The 22,146-nt window shown below is 34.1% G+C and overlaps 2 protein-coding genes across 2 annotated transcripts; one reads left to right on the top strand and one right to left on the bottom strand.

Moving 5' to 3' along the window:
• The first annotated feature begins 92 nt into the window (after positions 1-92).
• Positions 93-2,042, top strand: K441DRAFT_700301 (2,4,5-trihydroxytoluene (THT) oxygenase domain-containing protein). Its single transcript, XM_067653239.1, has 5 exons — positions 93-261; positions 357-552; positions 775-934; positions 998-1,229; positions 1,355-2,042. Exons 1-5 carry the CDS (start codon positions 223-225, stop codon positions 1,835-1,837), a joined length of 1,110 nt encoding a protein of 369 aa, XP_067498262.1. The 5' UTR covers positions 93-222; the 3' UTR covers positions 1,838-2,042.
• A 516-nt stretch (positions 2,043-2,558) lies between these two features.
• Positions 2,559-2,756, bottom strand: K441DRAFT_587198 (uncharacterized protein; the record flags this gene model as incomplete). Its single annotated transcript, XM_067644663.1, has 1 exon — positions 2,559-2,756. A coding segment is annotated over one exon (198 nt), but the record flags the coding sequence as incomplete, so codon positions are not given.
• Between the last annotated feature and the right edge of the window lie 19,390 nt (positions 2,757-22,146).

The following is a 22,146-nucleotide window of genomic DNA, read 5'->3' as shown; positions in this document are numbered from 1 at the left end:
TCGCTTTCATTCATCCGAGACCCTTGCAAGCGGCTCCCCACATGACATCTCGGCAGTTCTCCACCACCTCTCCGTGTAAACGTCGAGCCACCCTTACTCTAAGTACCATAATTGACCACAAAAGTCGCGGAATTAGCACCGCTATCTAAACATATCATTTCCCATAAATTTCTCCCCTCTACAGCTTCCCACTGTAAACTCCACAGTTGATACACCGCAACCATGACTTTTGATGATCTGAAAGAGAAGATTACACCTCAGGTACGTACCCGCGTTATAAAACGAAACCGCTTTCACTAAAATATCGCGATTTATATCCCTGAATTAATCCGCAATTACTGATAAATAGTTCATAGGATCACAGCCGTGAAACCTCACCCAACCGCGGCACCTCGCTCCCGCAAGATTTCGCCGTCAGCCAACAGCGCTGCCCGCTGAGAGAATGGCAGACTCGCAACAAAATTGACCGAGCGGCGCAGATCAAGCTAGTTAAGATCGCGCATATGCGGTACCAGCATCCAGATTTGGGTCTGATCACTCAGTTTTTGCGAGGTAGGTGAGGATACATGGCGAGAATAGCTTTCCAAAAATAATAATAGTAATAACAATAATAATGAAAGGTAAAGGGTTGGTAACGTGAGCGATAGGGTTATCACGGTCGGCATAGTTATGACGGTTTGGGATATTAGAAATACGCACAGACGAAATCTGTTAGGAACCGTCATAACCCTATCGCTCACGTTGGGGTAATTTAGATTCTAAAGCTGATGTTAGGGACAACTGCAGATTTCGGAATGTCCGTCGCAAAGAAGACCGATACGCAGCGCTGGTATAAAGGATACGGGTCGGACCAGTATGTCTACTACGCGCAGCAGGGTGAAAAGAAGTTCCTTGGCGGGACTTTTGAGGTGGAGAGTTATGCGGAGCTGGAAAAGTAAGACGCGCTGCCAATCGAATCACTTCTTCATTCTATAAATCAAGGCTTATGGGCTTCCAGGGCTTCGGAACTCCCGACTGCGGGAAAGGTTAAGGAGATGAAAGATGCGCCGGGCGGCGGATACCTTCTCACGTTGACAGATCCGGAGGGGTTTCCGATCAATCTGATGTACAATCAGACGCCTGTGCCAAAGGGTCAGATGCCGGAGGTGCTGGAAACAAATTATGAAGATGAGAAGCCCAGAGTAGCCAGGTTTCAGCGATTCAAACCTGGGCCTGCTGCTGTGCATAAGGTGGGATTATTGTTCCTTTTCTTTTCTTTCTTTTTTTAAAAAAAAAAAAAACTTTAACCCTTTCTATTTCTCTCGTTAGTTTCTGCGCCCTGTTCAAAGTTTTGTGACTAAAAAGCTTTGCACAGCTTGGGCACTACGGTCTCTGTGTCCAGAACTTCGAGTCCCAGCTCGAATGGTACACTCGTACGTTCAACTTCGCACCGACAGATTTCCTATACATCAAAGATGAAGCAGGGAAGCAACTCGACGTCGCCGTCTTCGCCCACATCGACGTTGGCCCTGGCTATACAGACCATCACTCTTTCTTTATGTCCACAAACAAGACTTCTCATGTGCACCACTGCTCCTTTGAAGTGCATGATTTCGACACACAGAATCTGGGCCACAAGTGGCTGGCTTCGAAAGGATATAAGAGCGTGTGGGGAGTCGGAAGGCATATCCTGGGGTCTCAGTTGTTCGACTACTGGTGGGATATAACAGGAAACATGATTGAGCATTATGCAGATGGTGATTTAGTGAACGAGGAGACGCCAGTGGGGTGGGGTTTGGCTGGAGATGAGAGTTTGGCGGTTTGGGGACCCGAAGTGCCGAAGTGGTTTTTAGAGTAAGATATGAAATTTCCTGTAGCGAAAACAGCTTTTAAGAGAAAAGGCCCATTTATCAGAAATAAGTCTTGCGGGAGATAGGAAATTTGGGTCAGAATAGAACGACATTATTCTGGCGAAAGGATTTAAGGTGTCGTTTTCGAAAGTAAAATGCCTTGTGTTAAATGTGGATATCAGGAATGTGTAACGGAAAAGGTCAAAATGGGCCATAAAAGTCTGACATATAGGGAAAATTTCCAGGCCCCTGTAACCCAGACCGAACCCGCAATATCGTCCCACTAATCTAATTTTAGGGGTTTTAATGGTTGCTCCGGGAACTTAAGAACCATCTAGGGGACGTCCCGAAGCTCAGAATCGCTGCTTATACCCAGTGGTCCCAGTGATGAATGGATTGATATTTTGACTAAATATCAATCGTTATCATTAAGGGAGCTAAAATACCGCGATATGAATGGATACTCGCGATATTGCTTATATAAGCTACATAACCAGTCTTGGCATGGTGTTGTAGTTATTTGTCAAGGTCGACGGCTTCCTGGAGGCCCTTAACCCCCCCCCCCCCTTATTGCGGGCAAGTATTAAAATTTTTGCTCTTGCATATATACCAGAATGTAGAGCGTACGATTGATACTACGTATACGCCTCAGCATCCTTTTACTACACTACGAGGCTTTAACTTTCCTATATATATTCATAAGCTTATGGATATTCATTCATAAGGATCTTAAAAAATCCAATCGTTATCATTGCTTATGAATGAATATATCGTTGAGAAGCGATGGATATAAATATCATTGGGATCACTGCTTATACCTCTTATTCCATGGTTGGCGTTCTCGCCATCTGCAACAATGATTGTCAAATACGCATTAGCGTATACTAAACCCATGGCATTGAGGGAGCCGTGAATATTTTCATTGTCCTACATAACACATAGACAATCAACCTAGAGATAGTGTAGCCCAAGGACCGAGATAAGCTTGATAGCATTGCGAATGGTTTTTGGAAGTATAATTTCATCACCGATAGACGATAGGCCTCCAGGACAGCGCAAGTCGTCAATGTTGCGAGAAGTTGTCTTCGTAGTTGAAGTGTTTCCCCACACGTAACTTAGAGCAGCGTATTTGATATCAGTAGTTGAACTTGTCATAATGCACTCCTGCTGAACATCCACTAGAAGTAGAGCTGTTTTCTTAGCAGTGGTCGCATGAATGAATATATTCATTAAATAAATTAAATATTTTGAAGCCCTTATAAATATAAGGACCCTTTTTAAAGCTTTAGTAGTTATAGAAGATGCACTTAAAAGCAACTAAGTATAAGGTTTTAGGTATATATACTTATAAGTACGCTAATCGTTCTTATATATATATAGAGCTCGGTTATTTTAACTTTTCTTATAATAAAGCTTTAGAGGTAGACACTCTACTTCTATATTAATTTTATACCCACGCCTTCGCTCTAATGGCCCCTTCTTTATTAGATTTTATAATACTTAATGCTAATAGCGTATCTAGTTCTTAATCTAAGTTATCTAAGCTTAATAGCGCCTAGTTTAATAATCTTAAGCTTAATAAAGAATCTAACGCGTTATCCTTTACTAAAGCTACCCTAACTAATAAGAAACGCAAGCTTCGAGCCATAAATATATAGTCGTTTATATAGAAACCTTATCTAAATAAAGATATAAAGAATAAGAATAGTAGGCACTATTAGTACTATAACTAATATATCTATTTCCGCGAAGTGATTACTAATAATATATAAGCTTATTTAGGGAGAAAATATAGTGTTATTATTAAGGAATAAGACTTAATTATTAAGACAACTATAAAGTAGAGGCTTAAAGGTCTATTTTAAAAGTAGGGCGACCTATATATCTAAAAGGTAGAGGACTAAAAGGAATAAATATTAAAGAAGTAAATAAAACTAGAAGTTGTCTATAAGGCCTTTATATTACGGACGCTTTAAGTACAATATTACGACTACTTGGAGAAGAGATGGAAGAAGCTAGTTGGTTAATTCAAGCACGGTCCAGGATAGAGCCGATAGAACCATGTGACGAGGAATGGTAACTGAGGTCATATAATATAATCTATATAATCTGTGTAATCTATATAATCTATAATAGAGTAGATAGAGTACACGTATATTATATATAAGAAGAATTTTATAGGAGTACGGTTGTGTATTTAAGGACCCTTAGTCCCTACCTAGATAGTTCCTTCCTTGTAGTAATTCTTAGAATACAATTAGAGTTAATCTATTAGGCAACTACTCCACTAGTTATTATTACGTTATTAACTCTATACTTGCATTTCCTATACACCTAGCCTAATAATAGGACCCACCGTAGTTCTTGCTATAAGGTTCCGTTATATAATCACTACCTAGTTACAGTATTAATATAGAAAGTTGGATAACATGCCACTAAAAGCAGCCACCACAACGCCATCAACGGCGGCAACTACTTTAAGGTTAGGTAACGACACTAGTATAGCAAACACTAACTTACAGCAACCTATAACGGTTAGACAGTTACAAGAGATAGTTAACCAGTTAATAAAAAAATAATATAACGTTGGAAAATAGGATTAACGGGATAGGCGTAGTAAAGGTTAAGTTACCATCGATTAAAAGATACTTAGGAAAGAGATTAAAGCTTAAAGGATTCCTTATATAAATGCACTTTAAGGTAGTATAGGAGGGAGTAAAGCTAGCAACACCTATAGATTAAATAGCATATATAGGATTATTCTTAATAGGAAGAGCACTTAAATAGTTTAAGCCTTACCTTATAGAAATCTAAGCAAACGGAATAATAACTACCAACTAAGAGGTACGGTTTATGTTCTTAAGCTGGAATAGATTTATAGAGCGACTTATATAAATGTTTAGAGACCTAGAGGCAGTAACTATAGTAAAAAGAAAACTCTAAGATATTATGTAATAAACCTTAGCAATTAAGTATATAATGTAGTTCTAGACGTTAGTAATATAAGTTAAGTGGAATAATAGGGCGCTTATAGCACAGTATAAATAGGGACTTAAGGCTAAAGTCTAGGACGTAATTATTCTAATGGAAGATATAGACACCCTAAGGGAACTAATAGATTAAGCAATTAAGATTAATAATTAGATCTACTAAAGGGAACAGGCTAAGAGAGGCTAGGATAGAGTTCTATAGTTATATAAGGCGTAAAGTACGCAACGACCTAAGCTAAGTTAGAAACTATAGTATAGCGCAGAGCTAATAGACCTAAGTAGTACTAAAGAAGCCTATAAGAGATAGAGTAAGAAATCGTAGAAACCTAGGGGATAAGGATTAAGTAATTAGAGGTCTAAGGAGTAGAGGCTAAACTAAGGATCTTAGCAGTAGAAGACGTTTAGGCAGACTTTATAGCAAAAGTAATGGTTTAGAAAGGGAGCTTATATAAATTACGGAAAATAGGGTCACTTCGCCAAAGATTACAAAAATAGTCAGAGTTACTATGCAATAACGGGAACTAGACTAACGGTAGATAATATATACGTATAAAGAGATAATAATATACTATAAGGAACAAAAGAGTATTTAATTAAAAGTTTTGCGTTTTATTATAATAACGCATACCGAATTCATAAGGACGCTAAGTATAGCGTAAGCTACTAGCTATAAGAGCTAATACCTATAGGATATAGAGAAACCAATAAACTAGTTTATAGATTAGATATTAAGGATAATAAATTTAACATAGGCGAAATATTTCGTAATAATAAGGCAATAAAAGCAGTTTACTGGGAACATATAGCTATTGGAGATATCACACTAAAGGTAGAGGATAATTCCACTATAGAACAGGGAATATTAGTAGGGATTAAGACCCTACTAAACACGATGTCTATTGCTTTATAAGATACAAAAGAAGTAAGACAGTAAACTACTTCGGCACTTAATAAAGGCAAAAGGCTAAAGGCTTAAGATTCTTATAACAAGATAAAAGACGACTAAGATTCTTAAGATAAGATAAGGTAAGCTTAAGGACCTATAACGGACGAAAACCAATGGAGCAGAGCAGTAGCTTAGTTTAGTAATATACAAATAAGCTTGGGACGAAGTTTCCTACAGGCATAAGATTCTTAAGACGAGATAAGTAAGATTTAAGACTCTTAAGACGAGATGAAAACACTAAGTAAGCCTAGTTGGACTAAGGCTGGAGCTAAGCTTAAGTTAGAAGCGAGCTTAGGATTAAAGAATCTAAGGGACTAAAAATTCGGAGTGTAAATTAGGACACCTATAGGCAAAAGGCAAGGAGCTTCTTTATAGATTAGAGAATCTGCAGTATAAACAGTAACTAGACTAGGAGATAGATATATAAACCTAGAGGACTTACTAATAAAATATAGTGTTTAGACTAAAGATTAAAAAGTTAATACCAAGATTAAGAAGTAAGAAGACTTTAAGGATTAGAGCGTAAGGCGCAAACCAAAAGAAACTATAGAAGAATTTAGGTAAAGAATTATTGCATAGCAAGAACAGAAACTAGATAAAAGATCTAGTATATTAGGATATATAAGGGATAGGGCGCTAGTATAAAGAATTACTAATAGGCTAAGAGTAGGCATACTAAGAGCTAAGTGGCTTACTAAACTAGAAGATAAAGAGGATTTAGGGATCCCTACTAGGTTTGAAGAACGACATATAAAGGGCTGTTATAATGCAGTAATAAGAAGATACTTCCTTATAGATAAGCCGTATACACTCCAGCAGCTATACTAAAAGTAGTATAGGTAAAGGCATAACGATAAGTAGGAAGATTTCTATATATAGTTAGATAAATAAGTTATTTAGGACCACCTAATTATAGAAAAGGCTATAACTTATATTAAAGGAGCCTTAATTATAACGTTAAAGGATCTAGAGGAATAATTAGAGGACTAGAGAAGCGAGAGACGCATCTTAATACCTATAAACGAAGTTATAACGTTCAGATTAGTACGACAGAGGTTTAAACTTAAGGACGAAAATGAGCTAAGAGTTAACCTAAAGCACCCAGTACACCACACGTTATTATAGATTGCGTATATAGACGACATATATAAGATATATAAGAATTTAAAAGAAAAGAATTAGAAATACCCTATAAGGATATACTGGATAACGGATAAGCAATAGTATAGGAATGCTAAATATATATATAGATGGCATCTAGTAGAAGTCTAAAAGGAAGGAGATTTAATACTTTAACTAGGAAGATTCCTTATAGAAGAATGCTTAGACGGATAATAGTGGTGGGAATGCCTAGAAAATATATATTTATAGTATATTAAAAATAAAAAGCGAACTAGGCATTAGCTAAAGAGTAAGCTAAGTATAGTAGGATTAAGCAGCTAATAGTTAGGAAAAGTAGAGGCCTATAGAACTAGAGGGAGCTAGTGGTAGAGCCTTAGACCCTTAAGGGAATTTAAGGACAATATCTAAATTTACAAGTTAAATAGTAAGATTAGCAGTTTAAAGCGTTAATAGATAGTAGAGTAATGCGAAACTATATTTTACTAGCAGTAGTTAAGAGAATAAGGCTACCTTATAGATAGAAGAAATAACCTTACCTATTAGTTACGATTTTAGAAGATCCAATAGCCTATAGAGGAGGGATTATTAGTCTTAAAATAGGACCTATTTAGATAACTATTAAAGGGAGACGGATTAAAATGTCTTTTAATATCCTACTATTAGGACGAGATAAGGCAGTATTAGGGATGCCTTAGTTATAGGAATATAATCTAAGGATTAATTAGGTTATAGGTTAGGTTAATATTAGGGATACTTAATGCTATAAGATGCGATAATAAGCCAAGTTAGTATAGTACTAAGTTAGAGCGATATATAAAGAGACTAAGCGAGGCTTAAGTTATATACTAAAGAGATACTATAAGTATAGTAAGAAACTATAGTTACCGGAAAGTAAAAAGCTATTAGAGTATGTAGTATGGGACTATAAGATAGAATTAGAGCTAGGAATAAGTCTAAAGTTTTTTCCAATCTATAAGCTTACCGAAGAAGAAGGTAGAGTATTAAAAGAGTTTATTTAAGAAAACCTATAAAAGGGATATATTAGACTATTATAGTTATCAGCGGGTTATCTAGTACTGTTTATACTAAAGAAAAATAGCAAACTAAGGCTGTATATTAACTATAGATAGTTAAACAGCATTATTAGGAAGGATAGGTATCCTTTACCCTTAATTAGCAAAATCTAAGATAGGATAGGCAACGCGCAAATCTTTACGAAGATAGATCTAAGATAGGCGTACTATTAGATTAGAATTAAGGAAGGTAATAAATAGAAGGCAGCTTTTAGATTAAAGGAAGAACTATATAAACTATTAGTTATATAATTTGGGCTTATAAACACACCAGCAACGTTCCAGAAGCGTATTAATAATATATTAGGAGAATACTTAGATAAATTTGTTATAGTATATCTTAACGATATTATTATCTACTTAATAACTAAGGAAGAATACGGGAAATATATTAAATAGGTCTTAAGGAGACTATAAGAAGAACAGATGCTAGTAGTAATTAAAAAATACGAGTTCTTTACTAGGAAGATTGATTTTGTTAGATTTATTATTAAACTAGGCTAACTTAGTATAGATTTAAAGAAGATTGAGGCTATAGTAAATTAGCAAGAACTAGAGAATATTACGTAGTTAAGATTATTTTTAGGGTTTTGCAATTACTATAGAAGGTTTATAGCGCAGTAGTTAAAGGATATTAAACTATTTACGCAATTAATAAAGAAAAAAGAACTATGGGCATAGGGAGAGGAATAGAGAGAACTCTTTAAGAAAGTTAAAGAGTTATTTACTTAGGAGCTAGTTCTTAAGATCTACTAACCTAGTCTAGAAACGGTTATAAAAACGGATGCATTAGACTATATACTAGGGGTATACTTTATATAGAAATATTAAGATAGATAGCACCTAGTGGCATACTATAGTCGGAAGATAATACCACTAGAGTTAAACTATAATATCTATAACAAAGAGTTATTAGGTATAGTTACAGTATTAAAGAAATAGAGAGCATTCTTATAAGGTATAGAAAAACTATTTATAGTTAAGATAGATTATAAGAACTTAATAGGATTCCTAATAATAAAGGAACTTAACTAAAGATAGGTTAGATAGGCAGAGATGCTTATAGAATACTATTTTAAGATTTAGTATACTAAGGGTATAGATAATATAAGGGTAGATGCTCTAAGTTATAAAGCTAAACTATAGAATAATAAAAAGCCATTAAGGGCTTTACTGCGAAAAGATATAGATAGATTAATTAGGTATAATTATCTAAAAATTATAGTAACTTAGGAAGAATTAGATAAGGTTTATAAGTTACTAGAAAGCTTTTAGGTGTAGAGAATTCTAAAAGTATAGCTAGAAGATCTATAGATAGATATATATAAGAACTAAGAAATAAAGTATATCCTAAGAAGTATAGTAGAAGAGTTTATGGAGGACTTCTATAAGGGATTAACTTAAGGATATAATGGAGCTATAGGCTTAGTGTTAAGACTTTAAGAGGAGTATATTATTAACGAAATCTAAAGAATAGCTAGAAAGGTTATAAAAGAATATCTAGATTGCTAAAGAAATAAACTAATAAGGCATAAGCTATATAGAGGGCTATAATCTATTAAAACACTAGAGAGACTATAGGAGGTCATATTATAGGACTTTATTATTAAGTTGCCAAAGTTAAAAGATCCTATTACTGGATAAGATTATAACGCGATCTTAGTAATAATAGATAAGCTTATAAAGTGGGGATACTTTATAGTATATATAGAAGAAATCTCAGCGGAAGATATTACTAGAATCTATATTAAAGAAGTATTTATAAGATATAGAGCACTAAGCAAGATTATATTAGATAGAGATCTAAGATTTATAGCAGTATTTTAGGAGGTATTCTTAGCGGAGTAAGGAGTTTAAGCAGCAACTTCCACCATATATTATCCGCAGATAGACGGTTAAACGGAAAGATTAAATTAGACGCTAGAACAGTATCTAAGGCATTATATTAATCATATATAGAATAATTAGGTATCGCTATTACCAGTTATATAGTTTGCATATAATATAACACCTTAAGAAGGAATAGGTATATTACTATTTAAGGCAAATTACGGATATAAGCTAAGAATATCGTTATTATTACGGCAAGTAAAGAAAATAAGTAGTATAGCTAAAGAAAGAATAAAGACGTTAATAAATCTTTATATAGACCTTATAGAATTAGTAAAGAAAGTATAAGAGAGAATAAAAAAGTACTATAATACTAAGAGATCTAAGGGACCAGATCTTAAGGAGGGAGATAAAATATAGCTACTATATAAAAATTTTAAGAGTTAACAACTAAGCAAAAAGTTAAACTACGTTAGACTAGGACCTTTTAAAATTACGTAAAGGATTTCACCAGTTACGTTTAAGTTAAACCTACTAGCTAAAATAAAGATCTACCCTATACAATATATCGTAATACTAGAGCTAGTATATAGGAATATTAAGCTACTAGTTTATAAGGCAGACTCGTATAAAGGATAGAAAGAAGATAAATAGTAAGTTTTAAAGATCGTTAATTATAAGGATATTAACAATAAAATATAGTATAAGGTTAAGTGAACAGGCTATACTAAAACTACCTAGAAACTACTAAAAAATTTAAAAAACGCTATAGGAAAGGTATAAAAGTATCAGAAGAGATTAGGTTAGGCAGTATTAATAAAGAAGAATTACTAAAGAATAAGTTACCTAAGGGGGACCTAAAAAGAACAGTTACTAAACTACTTAGATCTATTTCCTTCTCTATTAGAGAAGAATCCGTTTTTTTATTACTAAGTTCCTATAAACCTTATTTTATAAGTTTCTACTCCTTAAAATAAACCTTCTTACGTACCTTCTTAAGACGGATTAACTGAGTGGACGCCGTAAGATAAGACTTAAGGGCCCGTTGCTAAGCATTAGCAGCCTCTTATTTAGCATCCTAAGAACGGTATAACTCCGCCAGAGCAATAGACAGTTTATTATCTAGCCGCGCAGTAATAGATTAAATATAAAACCTTAAGACAAATTAATTAGGGAACTAGACGACTATTAAGAGTAATAGGTTATATATATTTAGTATTAGAGATAAAGCAAACGTCATAGGATAAATAAATATTCGCTTTAGTGCACTCTAAGTAAGAGAACGGTTATCGCGAAGATGGGTTCACCAACATAACATAAACTAACCCCTCTTTTAAGCAGCGAAAACACAGAGACGGTATAATCTTACTAAGAGACAATATCGCAGTAACAGTGCGAGCACGACAAGCAGTCGAGGAAGAAGAAATTGCTTTAGGTATAATAAGTAATAATATTAACCAAATTAATTAAACGGATATTATACCTCTAATAAACGACTTAGAGATATTTTAAATCTTTAAGGACAAAAATAAAGAGGAGGGAGATGGTATTACAGATGCTTTAAGTACGATATTATAACTACTTAAAGAAGAGACGAAAGAAGCTAGTTAGTTAATTTAAGCACGGTCTAAAATAGAGCCGATAGAACTATATAATAAGGAATGGTAACTAAGGTTATATAATATAATCTGTGTAATCTATATAATCTGTATAATCTATAACAGAGTAAATAGAGCATACATATATTACGTATAAGAAGGATTTTATAGGAGTATGGTTATGTATTTAAGGACCCTTAGTCCCTACCTAGATAGTTCCTTCCTTATAGTAATTCTTAGAATATAATTAAAGTTAATCTATTAGGCAACTACTCCACCAATTATTATTACGTTATTGACTCTGTACTTGCATTTCCTATACACCTAGCCCAATAATAGGACCTACCGTAGTTCTTGCTATAAGGTTCTATTACACTTTACCTAACTAATTATTATTTAAAACCTTTTATTTAAAGTAGTATCTTAATTAGAGCTTTAAGCTCTTCTTTTTTTTAAACTAATTTTACCTATAAGGATATCCTAGTTAACTCTAGTAGAATAGTACCTTAGCTTATATTAGGGAAAATAGAAAAATAGTAAGGACTAGCCTAGGGCTAGCCTAGTGCTATATATATATCTTTTAGCTAGCTTTAATATAAGCCAAATAAGCCTACTACTTAGTAAAAAGCTTTACTGGACGGCTTCTATATTGCTCCACAAGATACTATTATATTTGCTTTATACCTTAATACGTTAGGTATTGCCGTTTTAATCAAATTAAGTATTAAAATAAGGACTTAATAAGAACCTCTCGGAACTATATATATATTTAATCGCGGGATAGCTAGCCTTCCGTCGGCATATAGGAGGAAAGCTTATAATAGTTAGTAATAATTATATTAAGTAAGAAATGGAATAAAGACTTCTATATTTTTAAATGGCGCCTTTAGGTAGTATAATATAAGCGTATTTAATTGGTAGTATTAACACTATTTATAAAGTGATTATAGTAGTTAATAAAGGTAGAAATCTCTAGAACTTTTATAGGCTTATTACTAAAGACTATCTATATTACGGAGTAAGTATAAGCTGCGGTAATATATAGCAAAGTAGATATTATTAAGCTATGTATATAAACTATATAAGAAGTTAAGACGTTATATAAGGAAAGAAGGTAGGAAAACGGGAAGAAAGGGTACATATCGTGGACTTGGTTGCTTAGTCAACACGTAAACAAAGCAGAATAGGATTTAGGTGGTGGTCCTGGCCGAACTTGGCAGGATTTAGTGGAACTTAGTAGAACTTGGTAGAATATGGTAGAATATAGCAAGTTGCCGTCAGATTGCCGCAGATTGCTATTAGATTGCCGTCTCATGGTCGGTCTTTGGTTGCTAAGTTAGTGGAAACAGGTAGACGTGTATAAGGTGTTACGGGGGTGTCCCGTAACAATCTAGGTCTATCTAGCACCGCTAGCAGTAGTAGGAGGTTATCGCCGTTATTGTTTAACAGTACTTTAACCTAGTGATATATAACGTTATTAGTATTTAAGCTTTAGTATTAAGGTGTGGAACTTACTATTATTAACAGTACTTATAAAAAGGACTATATTGGCGTCCTTTTAGGCAAACTCTATTACCTACTTATCCTTAAAAGGCTCGCCGTATAAGGTACCTTATTATAGCTATACTAAATATATTAATTTAAGGTTAGTAAGGCTGTGCTAAATTTACTCTGCTAGATACTTCCATTTTAAACCCGCTATAGCGTTAACGTCCTCCTTAATATTACTGTGTTCCTTATATATAGTTTTAGTTATCCTAACTATTCCTACGCCTCTAATACTAAGCTCCTATAGACGTAAAAGGAGCTTAACGCTTATAAAGAGGTTATTAAGCCAAACTATATACTGCTTTAGTGGGTAGAGGCGTTACCTATTTTTATCCTCCTATATAAGTAAATTAAGCACTACTATCTATGTCTTTAAAAGGCCTTCCTCCTTTATTTAGTATTTATCTAGATTAATAAGGCCCTTCTTATTACCTTTAGTATACTATAGCTAGTCTAATATATAGCCCTAATTGGCTAGCACCTATATCTTAAAGCCCTCTAGCTTTGGCTTACTTAGTATTGTTACTTATTTATGGGTACGGCTAGTAAACTAAGCAAATATTTTATCAACAGTAAGGTAGATTCTAGGTATATAAAACTTTATGCAAGTAAGCCTAAGGTGCTTACTAAGTATATCTATCCTATCAAACGTGCTTTATATAGTTTTGTTTAGATCTTTATAGTAGAAAAAGCAATTAATCTGCTAGAAGCGATTTCTGCTTATATAAAGTTTAACTTAATACTTTAAACCCTACCCGTTAATATCGCCCCAGTACTTCTTAATGGCGTATTCTATATATATTCCTATATAAGTAAGTACTATAAGATATATATACAGTTCCTTACGGCGGGTTAGCTTCTATACACGTACTCTTTCCTTATCCTTAGGTGTCGGGTATAGCTCTATATACTTATTTATATATTTAGCAAGTATATTAAGTAGTTTATCCGTCCAGAATAGCTTAAATATTTAATAAGGATTATATAGGTTAACGTTGGTAGGTAGATTGGAGCTACTATATATATTATTATTCTTAATTTTAAGATAGTGGAATTTAGGGAGAGGCTAGGGCTTTAAAAGGGGGTTTTTAGCAGTCCTAGTAGGGGGAACGTTATATTGGGTAGGCTTAATAAAGTCTTTATTATTAGATGCGCAATTACGGACCATTTTGGTGGTTTATTTAATTAATTAAGCTATATACATTTTATTAAGGATAACGGTGTTAATGTTCTTTGTTATTCGCGTATAGGCTATAGTCCTTATTAATAGCGTAGGACACCGGCGTCAAAAGGGATATACTTACTCCGTTATTTCTTCTGCATAAAATCCCGTTACCTCTATTAACCCTTATTAAATTCTAGGCCTCTAACCGTAAGACCTAGTATAATCTCGCGAGTATACTTGACAAATAAATATATAAGGAGAAAGTGACCTTATAAAGTTCGTTTCTGTTTTTAGGCCTAAGCAAGGATGTAATATAAGCGACATATACAATTACTAAGAATAACCTCCCCAAATTCCATTTCCATTTTCAGACCTTATTACCAGCCGTTTTAACCTAACCTATAAGTAAGCAGAGCCTAAGCAAGGTAACGCAATAGGGGGGTTTTAATAGAACGATATATTTATTCAATATTTAGTATAAGCAAGTCGAAACGAGCGATCAATACGTGCTAGTAGTATTTAGTTAGTCGTTTAAAATATCAAACCTAGTTCCTAGCAAATATTATTTAAAACGATATTATATAATTTTAAAAAATTTAACTATTTATACGTTTTAATCGAGCCCTCTAAATAGCCTTATATTTTCTATATTTTATCTTTACTACTATGCCTTTTAATCCTATATATAATGTTAAATCTACTGTTAATATAGTAGAGCAGCTGCGCCGCGTATACGGCGCCGTCCTAATTACAATAAGCCAGCCTTTGCTACCCCCTAATTTTATCTACTAAACTATTAATAAAGCTATTTAGAGCGAAACTTATATAGAGAACAGGCTAATATATTGCTATAACTTACCAAATTTAAGCGGAAGTGAAGAAGGCGGCTAGAGGAAAGGTTATATATAGGGAAGGCGGAAAAGAAGGCGCTAGCTCTACTAGCCGCAAATATCTATTAAGCCGAGCTTTGCCCTTAAGGAAAGGATAAATTCTAAAGAATCCTTATAAGGAAACGCGTTAAAGAAAGAGACCTAAAGTATAACTTCTATCTAATTAAGGCCCTATTTAACGCGCTTATAAGTAAAAGAAAGAAGGAAATTAAGGAGGACGATACTTTTAGTAGAGATATTCGCTATAGTAAGTTTTTTTTATCTACCTTAATATTCTTATTAAATAAGTTAATGTTATTTTACAACCTTTTAAGAGGACTTAATAGGCCTAATAATAGGCGGCTTAAAGAGAGATAATTTAGATAAATTTTATACGGAATCTAGGCGATAAGCGGCGTATAAATAAGGTTCTACCTAACTATAAGGATAAAGATATTAAATCTACTTATAGAGTTAGTAAAAGAGGCGAAATATCTAGCCGTAGTAGAGCCTTTAGTTCTTTTACTTATAGTAGTTAAAAGGGACGCTAGAACGCTACAATAATATCCTATATAGTAGATAATCTAACTATACTAGAGTCTATAAGGGAGCTTTAAATATTTACTGCTGCTTTATTAGCCGAGACTATTACTTATACAGAACTTTATAAAATTGTTAATTAGATAAGGGACGAGACTAGCTTATACTTTATAGCTATAAAGAGAAAGTAGGATAAGTATTAGAATAAAGTATTAAATCTTTTACGTAGTTTAGTAGCTAGGGGGGTAGATAAAAAAAGAAGAGAGTAATAAGAAGTTTATCTTAATAAGGAAGCTTATAATATATAATATAGGTATTCTCTATTAATAACAAGGAATAGGAGGAAAGTTTTAGTATAGTTATATAGAAAAAGAGGCTATTTCTCCTCCTCTTCCCTAATATTTACTAAAGAATAAATTAAGCTTATTTTAACCTTAAATCTACTACTATATTTACCAACCCCCCTCCTTACCACTACTACTAGTAGCTAAATAGTCCTCTAATAAAGGCGGCAATAGCTTAAACATTCTTAATATTTAATTGCCCCCTTGTAGATAGGTTTGACAGTTCTATAAAAAGGCAAAAATGGGCATATATAAGCTAATTAGATATAATCTAATTTCTAATACCCAATTATAAGTTAATAATTTAAACGTACTTTTAATACCTCTAAAGCCATACTCTATAATTCTTTTTATTAATAGCTACTAATTAAGCGCTTGCTAATTTAGAGTTAGTATCCTATTCCTAAATTTCTTATAGGGCCCTAAAATATAATCCTATAAACTAAAAGCCGCGTTACTATATATAAATTAAGCTTAATTCTCTAGTAGGTAGCTGTTACGGAACCCTACCGCAGGGGCCTCTATAGGAGAGCCCCGTGCTCTTATATATACCTCGCGTATAACTTATATCAGCTACGCGTAGGTATATTACCTCCTTACGCCCTTAACCCTTACGATTAATCGCGTAATGTCTTGTAAACTCCTCGAATATATACGCTTTATAGCCACTGCTCCCGTCCTATAACATTACGTTACACCTTTTTTACTACTAACGCTTAGCCTATAACTAATTCTACGTCTCTATAATACTATAGGCGCTGCTAAAAGTAGCGTATTTATAAATTACCTTACTTTATACTTCTAAGGAACCTATAATAGTAAGATAATATCCCTTACTAGCTACTATATTAAACCTAAAGAACAATTTAATACCTATACTTAACTTACAACGCTAATTAATCCTAGAAGAATTTAATTTATTAGCCCTAGCCTTAACCCTTAAGGAGACGGACACTAATAATATCTTATCTTTTATTAACTATATAACTATGGATAAGTAAATGGAACGGCTACTACCTATTAAAATTAAAATACGAGACGCCGAGACGTTTATAAAAATAGTAGCATAAGACCCTAATAAATACTACCACCTTTTATAAAACTACTACCTAAAGCTTATATAAGCCGAGATGCGTACTACTTAAGATTGTAATATTATTTAAGACCTATAAGCTTATAAGGCGCTTACTAATAATATACGTTAAGAAACCAAAGATAACCTCCGCGTGTTTAAACGCGACGTCTAATAGTTAAAGAAGGCTAAGATTATACTAATTACTATAGTTACTAAAAGAGAAGGTATAATTAAATACTTATAATCTTAGCTTAATAAGTATATTTATAATAACGCTAGATACCTGTTTACTATATATAACGCCACCTAAGTCTTTATACCCCTAGTAACTTTACCTACTTAACGCTTAACGGAGGGCTAGCGCTAAGTAGCTTTACCTAATAGAAACCCCTACTAAAGCAGTAACAATAAAAGCTATAATAATTAGACCTAAACTACTACTATAGGGTCTAATATACGCTACCCTAATCCCCTAGTCTTTTAGGGAGACTGTAAGGAATATAGCTACTAGAAGATATAAATCCACAAGAAACTAACTTAGAGCGCCTACCTTTTTCCTATAAAAAATATTAAGATCGGCTATATTATTAGGCGAATAAAGGGTATACCGTTTAATAGACTCTTCGCTTAATAGGAAACTAGTAGCTATAATAAAGCCTTATAGCAGGAACTACGGTAGACTTATTAATGGGCTAGGTATATAGGCAAACAAGAAGTTAACAACGTAATAATAACTAGTGGAGTAGTTACTTAATAGATTAACTCTAATTATATTCTAAGATTTACTATAAAGGAGAGAACTATCTAAGTAGGGACTGTAGTCCTTTAAATACACAACCGTACTCCTAAGAAATCCCCTTTATACGTAAGGTACGTATTATACGTATTATACGTATATTCCCTTTATATACTGCGTATACTATATATAACTATTATAGGACACCCCCGTGACACCTTATACACGTCCACCTGTTTCTACCGACTTAGCAATTAAAGACCAACTGCGAAATGGCAATCTGACGGCAATCTAATAGCAATCTAACGGCAATCTACGGCATTCTGCCATATTCTGCCATATTCTGCCAAGTTCTACTAAATTCTACTAAGTTCTGCTAGGACTACAACCTAAACCCTATTTTACCTATATATGTATTAACTAAGTAACCAAGTTAACAATATATGCCCTTTCTTCCCGTTTTCCTACCTTCTTTCCTTACGTAACGTCTTAACCTCCTTATATAGTTTATGTACATAGCTTAATAATATCTACCTTGCTATATATTATTGTCGCTTATACTTACTTCGTGACACTACGTTGCGTTAACTACCTACACTACTGTCGATATGCAGAACGAACCTAAAGCCCCTATAACGGCCGCCGGTATTATATCCGCACTCTAAGAACAATTAGTAGGGATATAGAAGTCTTTTATAGACGCCCTTAAATAGAACTAAGCCACTTTAAATTAATAATAAGCCGAATAAGAAGCATAATACTAGTAATTAATTAAGGACCTCTAAGAAGAAGTCCGCGCCCTTAAGATGCCTACGCTAGGACCTTAAGACCAAACGCTATCTCTGGAGATGAATACGCGGAATGCGAGCCCCGAACCCGCAGTAGCTACTTACCCTAAGCCAACTACTATACTAAAACAATCTAAACGACTACTAGACCTCTTAGTATTTACTAGTAAATAATAAAAGCTCTAATTATTTCTAAGCTAGCTTAAAAATAAGCTAACTGGTAACGCTAACCGTTACCTAACTAAAGCTAACCGACTCTGTTACGCCCTAAGTTGACTAGAAGAAGATATAACTAACCTTATTAAACCGCTTTAGCTAAACTTAGTATAAAGCCTAGTTGTACTTCTTGAAGCTATATATAGTAACCTAAACCGCTAAGCTACTGCTTAAAGAAAGATAAACTATATAACTTAAGGAACGAAAAGTTTCCTAGTATACTTTTCCGAATTTAACTGTTACGTAAAGGAAATAGGCTGGAACGACTCCGTACTAATTAACAGCCTCGTTAAATCCCTAAGCCCTAAACTAAAAACCTCCCTAATAGGCGTAGACTTACTAGGAGCCCTTAATGCCTGCGTAAACGTTATTAATAAACAATATAATAATATACTACGCCTGACACTAAAGCCCACTCCACGATATAATATAGTAACCCCGTAAACATCTACTAAGTTATTATCTTAGCCTAAGCACCCCGACGCTATGGATATTAACACTAGGACCCTAGGGTACGCCCCACTAGGGTCCTCCAAACGAGAATAACGCATTAAGCTAGGCCTCTGCTTTAAATATAAAAGTAGCTCTTACCTCTCTAACTACTACTCCGTCCCTATACCTAAACACAAATTATAAACGGCTAATACTAGCAGCTGTTCACCGCATTAATCTTCCGGTTACTGTCCCTAATCTCCACCTAGTTTTAGCCCTATATTTAGCAAGCACTATTTATAAGGATAAAGCTATAGCTAACGTCCCATAAGAACCCCACCCCGATTACCTCTAAAAGGAAGGTCCTAGAGCTAAGTCGCTCTCCGGGACGGCTCTGCTATAGGATCTCATTAAACGCATTTAACGTCACGAACTCCAACTCTTAGGACCGTAGCATAACTATTAACTACTATCTTTAGTAGAATAGTTAATAGGCTAACGCTTAAATCCTAATTAACACAGGAGCTAGCGGTATAGGATTTATTAATAAGATCTTTGCGTAAGATAATGGTTTTACCCTAATCCCCCTTAACTAGCATATTAACATATTTAGATTTAATAGCAAACGCACCATCTTAGGCCGTATTACCTACGTAGTATTCCTAAAACTCCAATACCTAAACTATAAAGAATTAATTAAACTTTTTGTTACCACCCTGGGGCACTTGGTAATCCTTAAATAACCCTAAATAAAGCTATATAAGGTAACTATTGATTAGGACAACCTTAAGCTTCTATTTACCGCCTCCCGTTACAAGTAAAAGTGCCTTATAACTTGCTGCTTAGACCTATAACTAAAATCTAAAAAATCCACCACGATCTACTAGTTTAAAATTTCTACGACTGTCTACCCTATACCTAAGGAATCCACCAGATTCCACTAACCTAGGAATTTTACTAAATTCTACTAATATAAGAATTCCACTGACACCTACCAAGGATCCGAAAACTCTACTAAATTCTATAAGTTATTACTAAGCACTACACCGCCCCGAGCTAAGTAAAAGCTTAAGCTCTATATACAAAAATACTAGAAGGACTGGTATTCCACTATAAAAAGAATTCTTAAAGAACCCGAACCTAAATCTGATACTAACTCCGTACCTAATACTAAACCTAAACCTAAATAAGAAACTATAGACAATCCGAGCAAGCTTAGCACCCTAAATATCCGCATGATTAGAGCTACCCTGCTAGCGTAACTTACTAAGAAACCTAAGTATATAATCTTCGCTATTACAATGGCCGATATTAAGAAGGCCTTGGTACTAAAGAAGCATACTAACTCTGCCACAAAGGTACTAATAGAGTATTATTATCGCCTAGATGCATTCTTATAAAAGGAAGCCAATAAGCTACCTAAACACCAACTATATAACTATAAGATTATACTTAAAGAAGGAACTCAGCCTAGATTTAGACCCTTATATAGGATATCCTAAAATAAACTCTAAGTACTACAAAAGTATTTAGACGAGAACCTAAGTAAAGGATTTATTAGAGCAAGCTTATCGCCTATAGCCGTACTAGTAATCTTCATTAAGAAACCTAGCGGCGGTCTGCGCTTCTGTATAGACTACTGAGCTCTTAACACCGTTACCGTTAAAAACCGATATCCAATCCCGTTAATATAAGAGACGCTAAACTAACTAAGTAAGGCTCGTTACTACACAAAGCTCGATATTATCTCTGTATTTAACCATCTCCGCATTATAAAAGGGATAAATGGCTTACTGCATTTCGTACCCAATATGGACTATTTAAGTACTTAGTAACACCCTTTAGCCTCGCAAACGCTCTAAGCTCGTTTTAATATTATATAAATAACACCCTACGCCCCTACCTAGACATCTTCTATACTGCTTATATTGATAATATCCTAATATATAGTAATAACCTAACTGAATATTGGAAGCACGTTAACCTTGTCCTATAATCCCTATACGGAGCTAGTCTATAATTAGATATAGATAAATACGAGTTTTATAAAACAGAAGTCCTATACCTTAGACTTCTTATTTCTATAAATGGTATATAAATGGACCCGAAGAAAGTTAAAGTAATTGTGAACTGGTAAGAACCCGAGAACGTTAAGGACGTAAGAGCCTTTATAGGATTTGCTAATTTCTACTAATAGTTTATTAATAACTTCTCCGCCCTAGTTTTACCCCTTATAGCTCTAACCTAAAAGGATAAAGTCTTTATCTTTAATAAGGAATGTAAGAAGGCCTTTACCTATCTAAAGGTTATATTTACTACTGCGCCTATACTCTAACACTTTAACCTAAACCGAATAAGTGTTATAAAAGCCGACTTATCTAACTACATTACTAGAGGCATCCTGTCTTAATATAACAAGGATGGAGTATTATACCCCATAGCATACTTCTTAAAACAACTAAGCCCAGCTAAATGTAACTACGAGATCTACGATAAGGAATTGTTAGCTATTATTAGATGTTTTAAACAATGGCGACCTAAACTAAAAGGCGCTGGATTTCTAATTAAGGTCCTTAGCAACCATAAGAACCTACAGTACTTTACAACCACAAAACAGCTAAGTCATTATTAGGCCCGCTAGTTAGAATATCTGTCTTATTTCCAATTTTTAATTATATACCGCCTAGGCGTCCAAGGCTAGAAGCCTAATACCCTAACCCGACGCTTATAAGACGCGCTAGCCCTAAAAGAAGCGCGCTTTTACCGAAATTAGACTCTACTTCGCCCTAAACTATTCAACCCTCCTACTAAAGATCTTATAGTACACGTCCTTAAAATAACTAATTAATTAATTAAACAGATTATGGTTAATAAATACCCAAATAATGAGTTTATCTAAGAGACGCTTAAGCTAATGCAAGATGGCATTAGACGCTTTAAAAATATTTCTCTAAGTAAATATAAAGCCCGCGGAAACCGCTTATATTACCGGAACCGTCTAGTTATCCCTAATTATAATAAGCTTAAGCTTAAACTCCTTAAACA

This window comes from Cenococcum geophilum (assembly GCF_001692895.1).
Source record: "Cenococcum geophilum 1.58 unplaced genomic scaffold K441scaffold_64, whole genome shotgun sequence".
NCBI classification, from domain to species: domain Eukaryota; kingdom Fungi; phylum Ascomycota; class Dothideomycetes; order Gloniales; family Gloniaceae; genus Cenococcum; species Cenococcum geophilum.
This window is presented reverse-complemented; position numbering and strand designations above follow the sequence as displayed.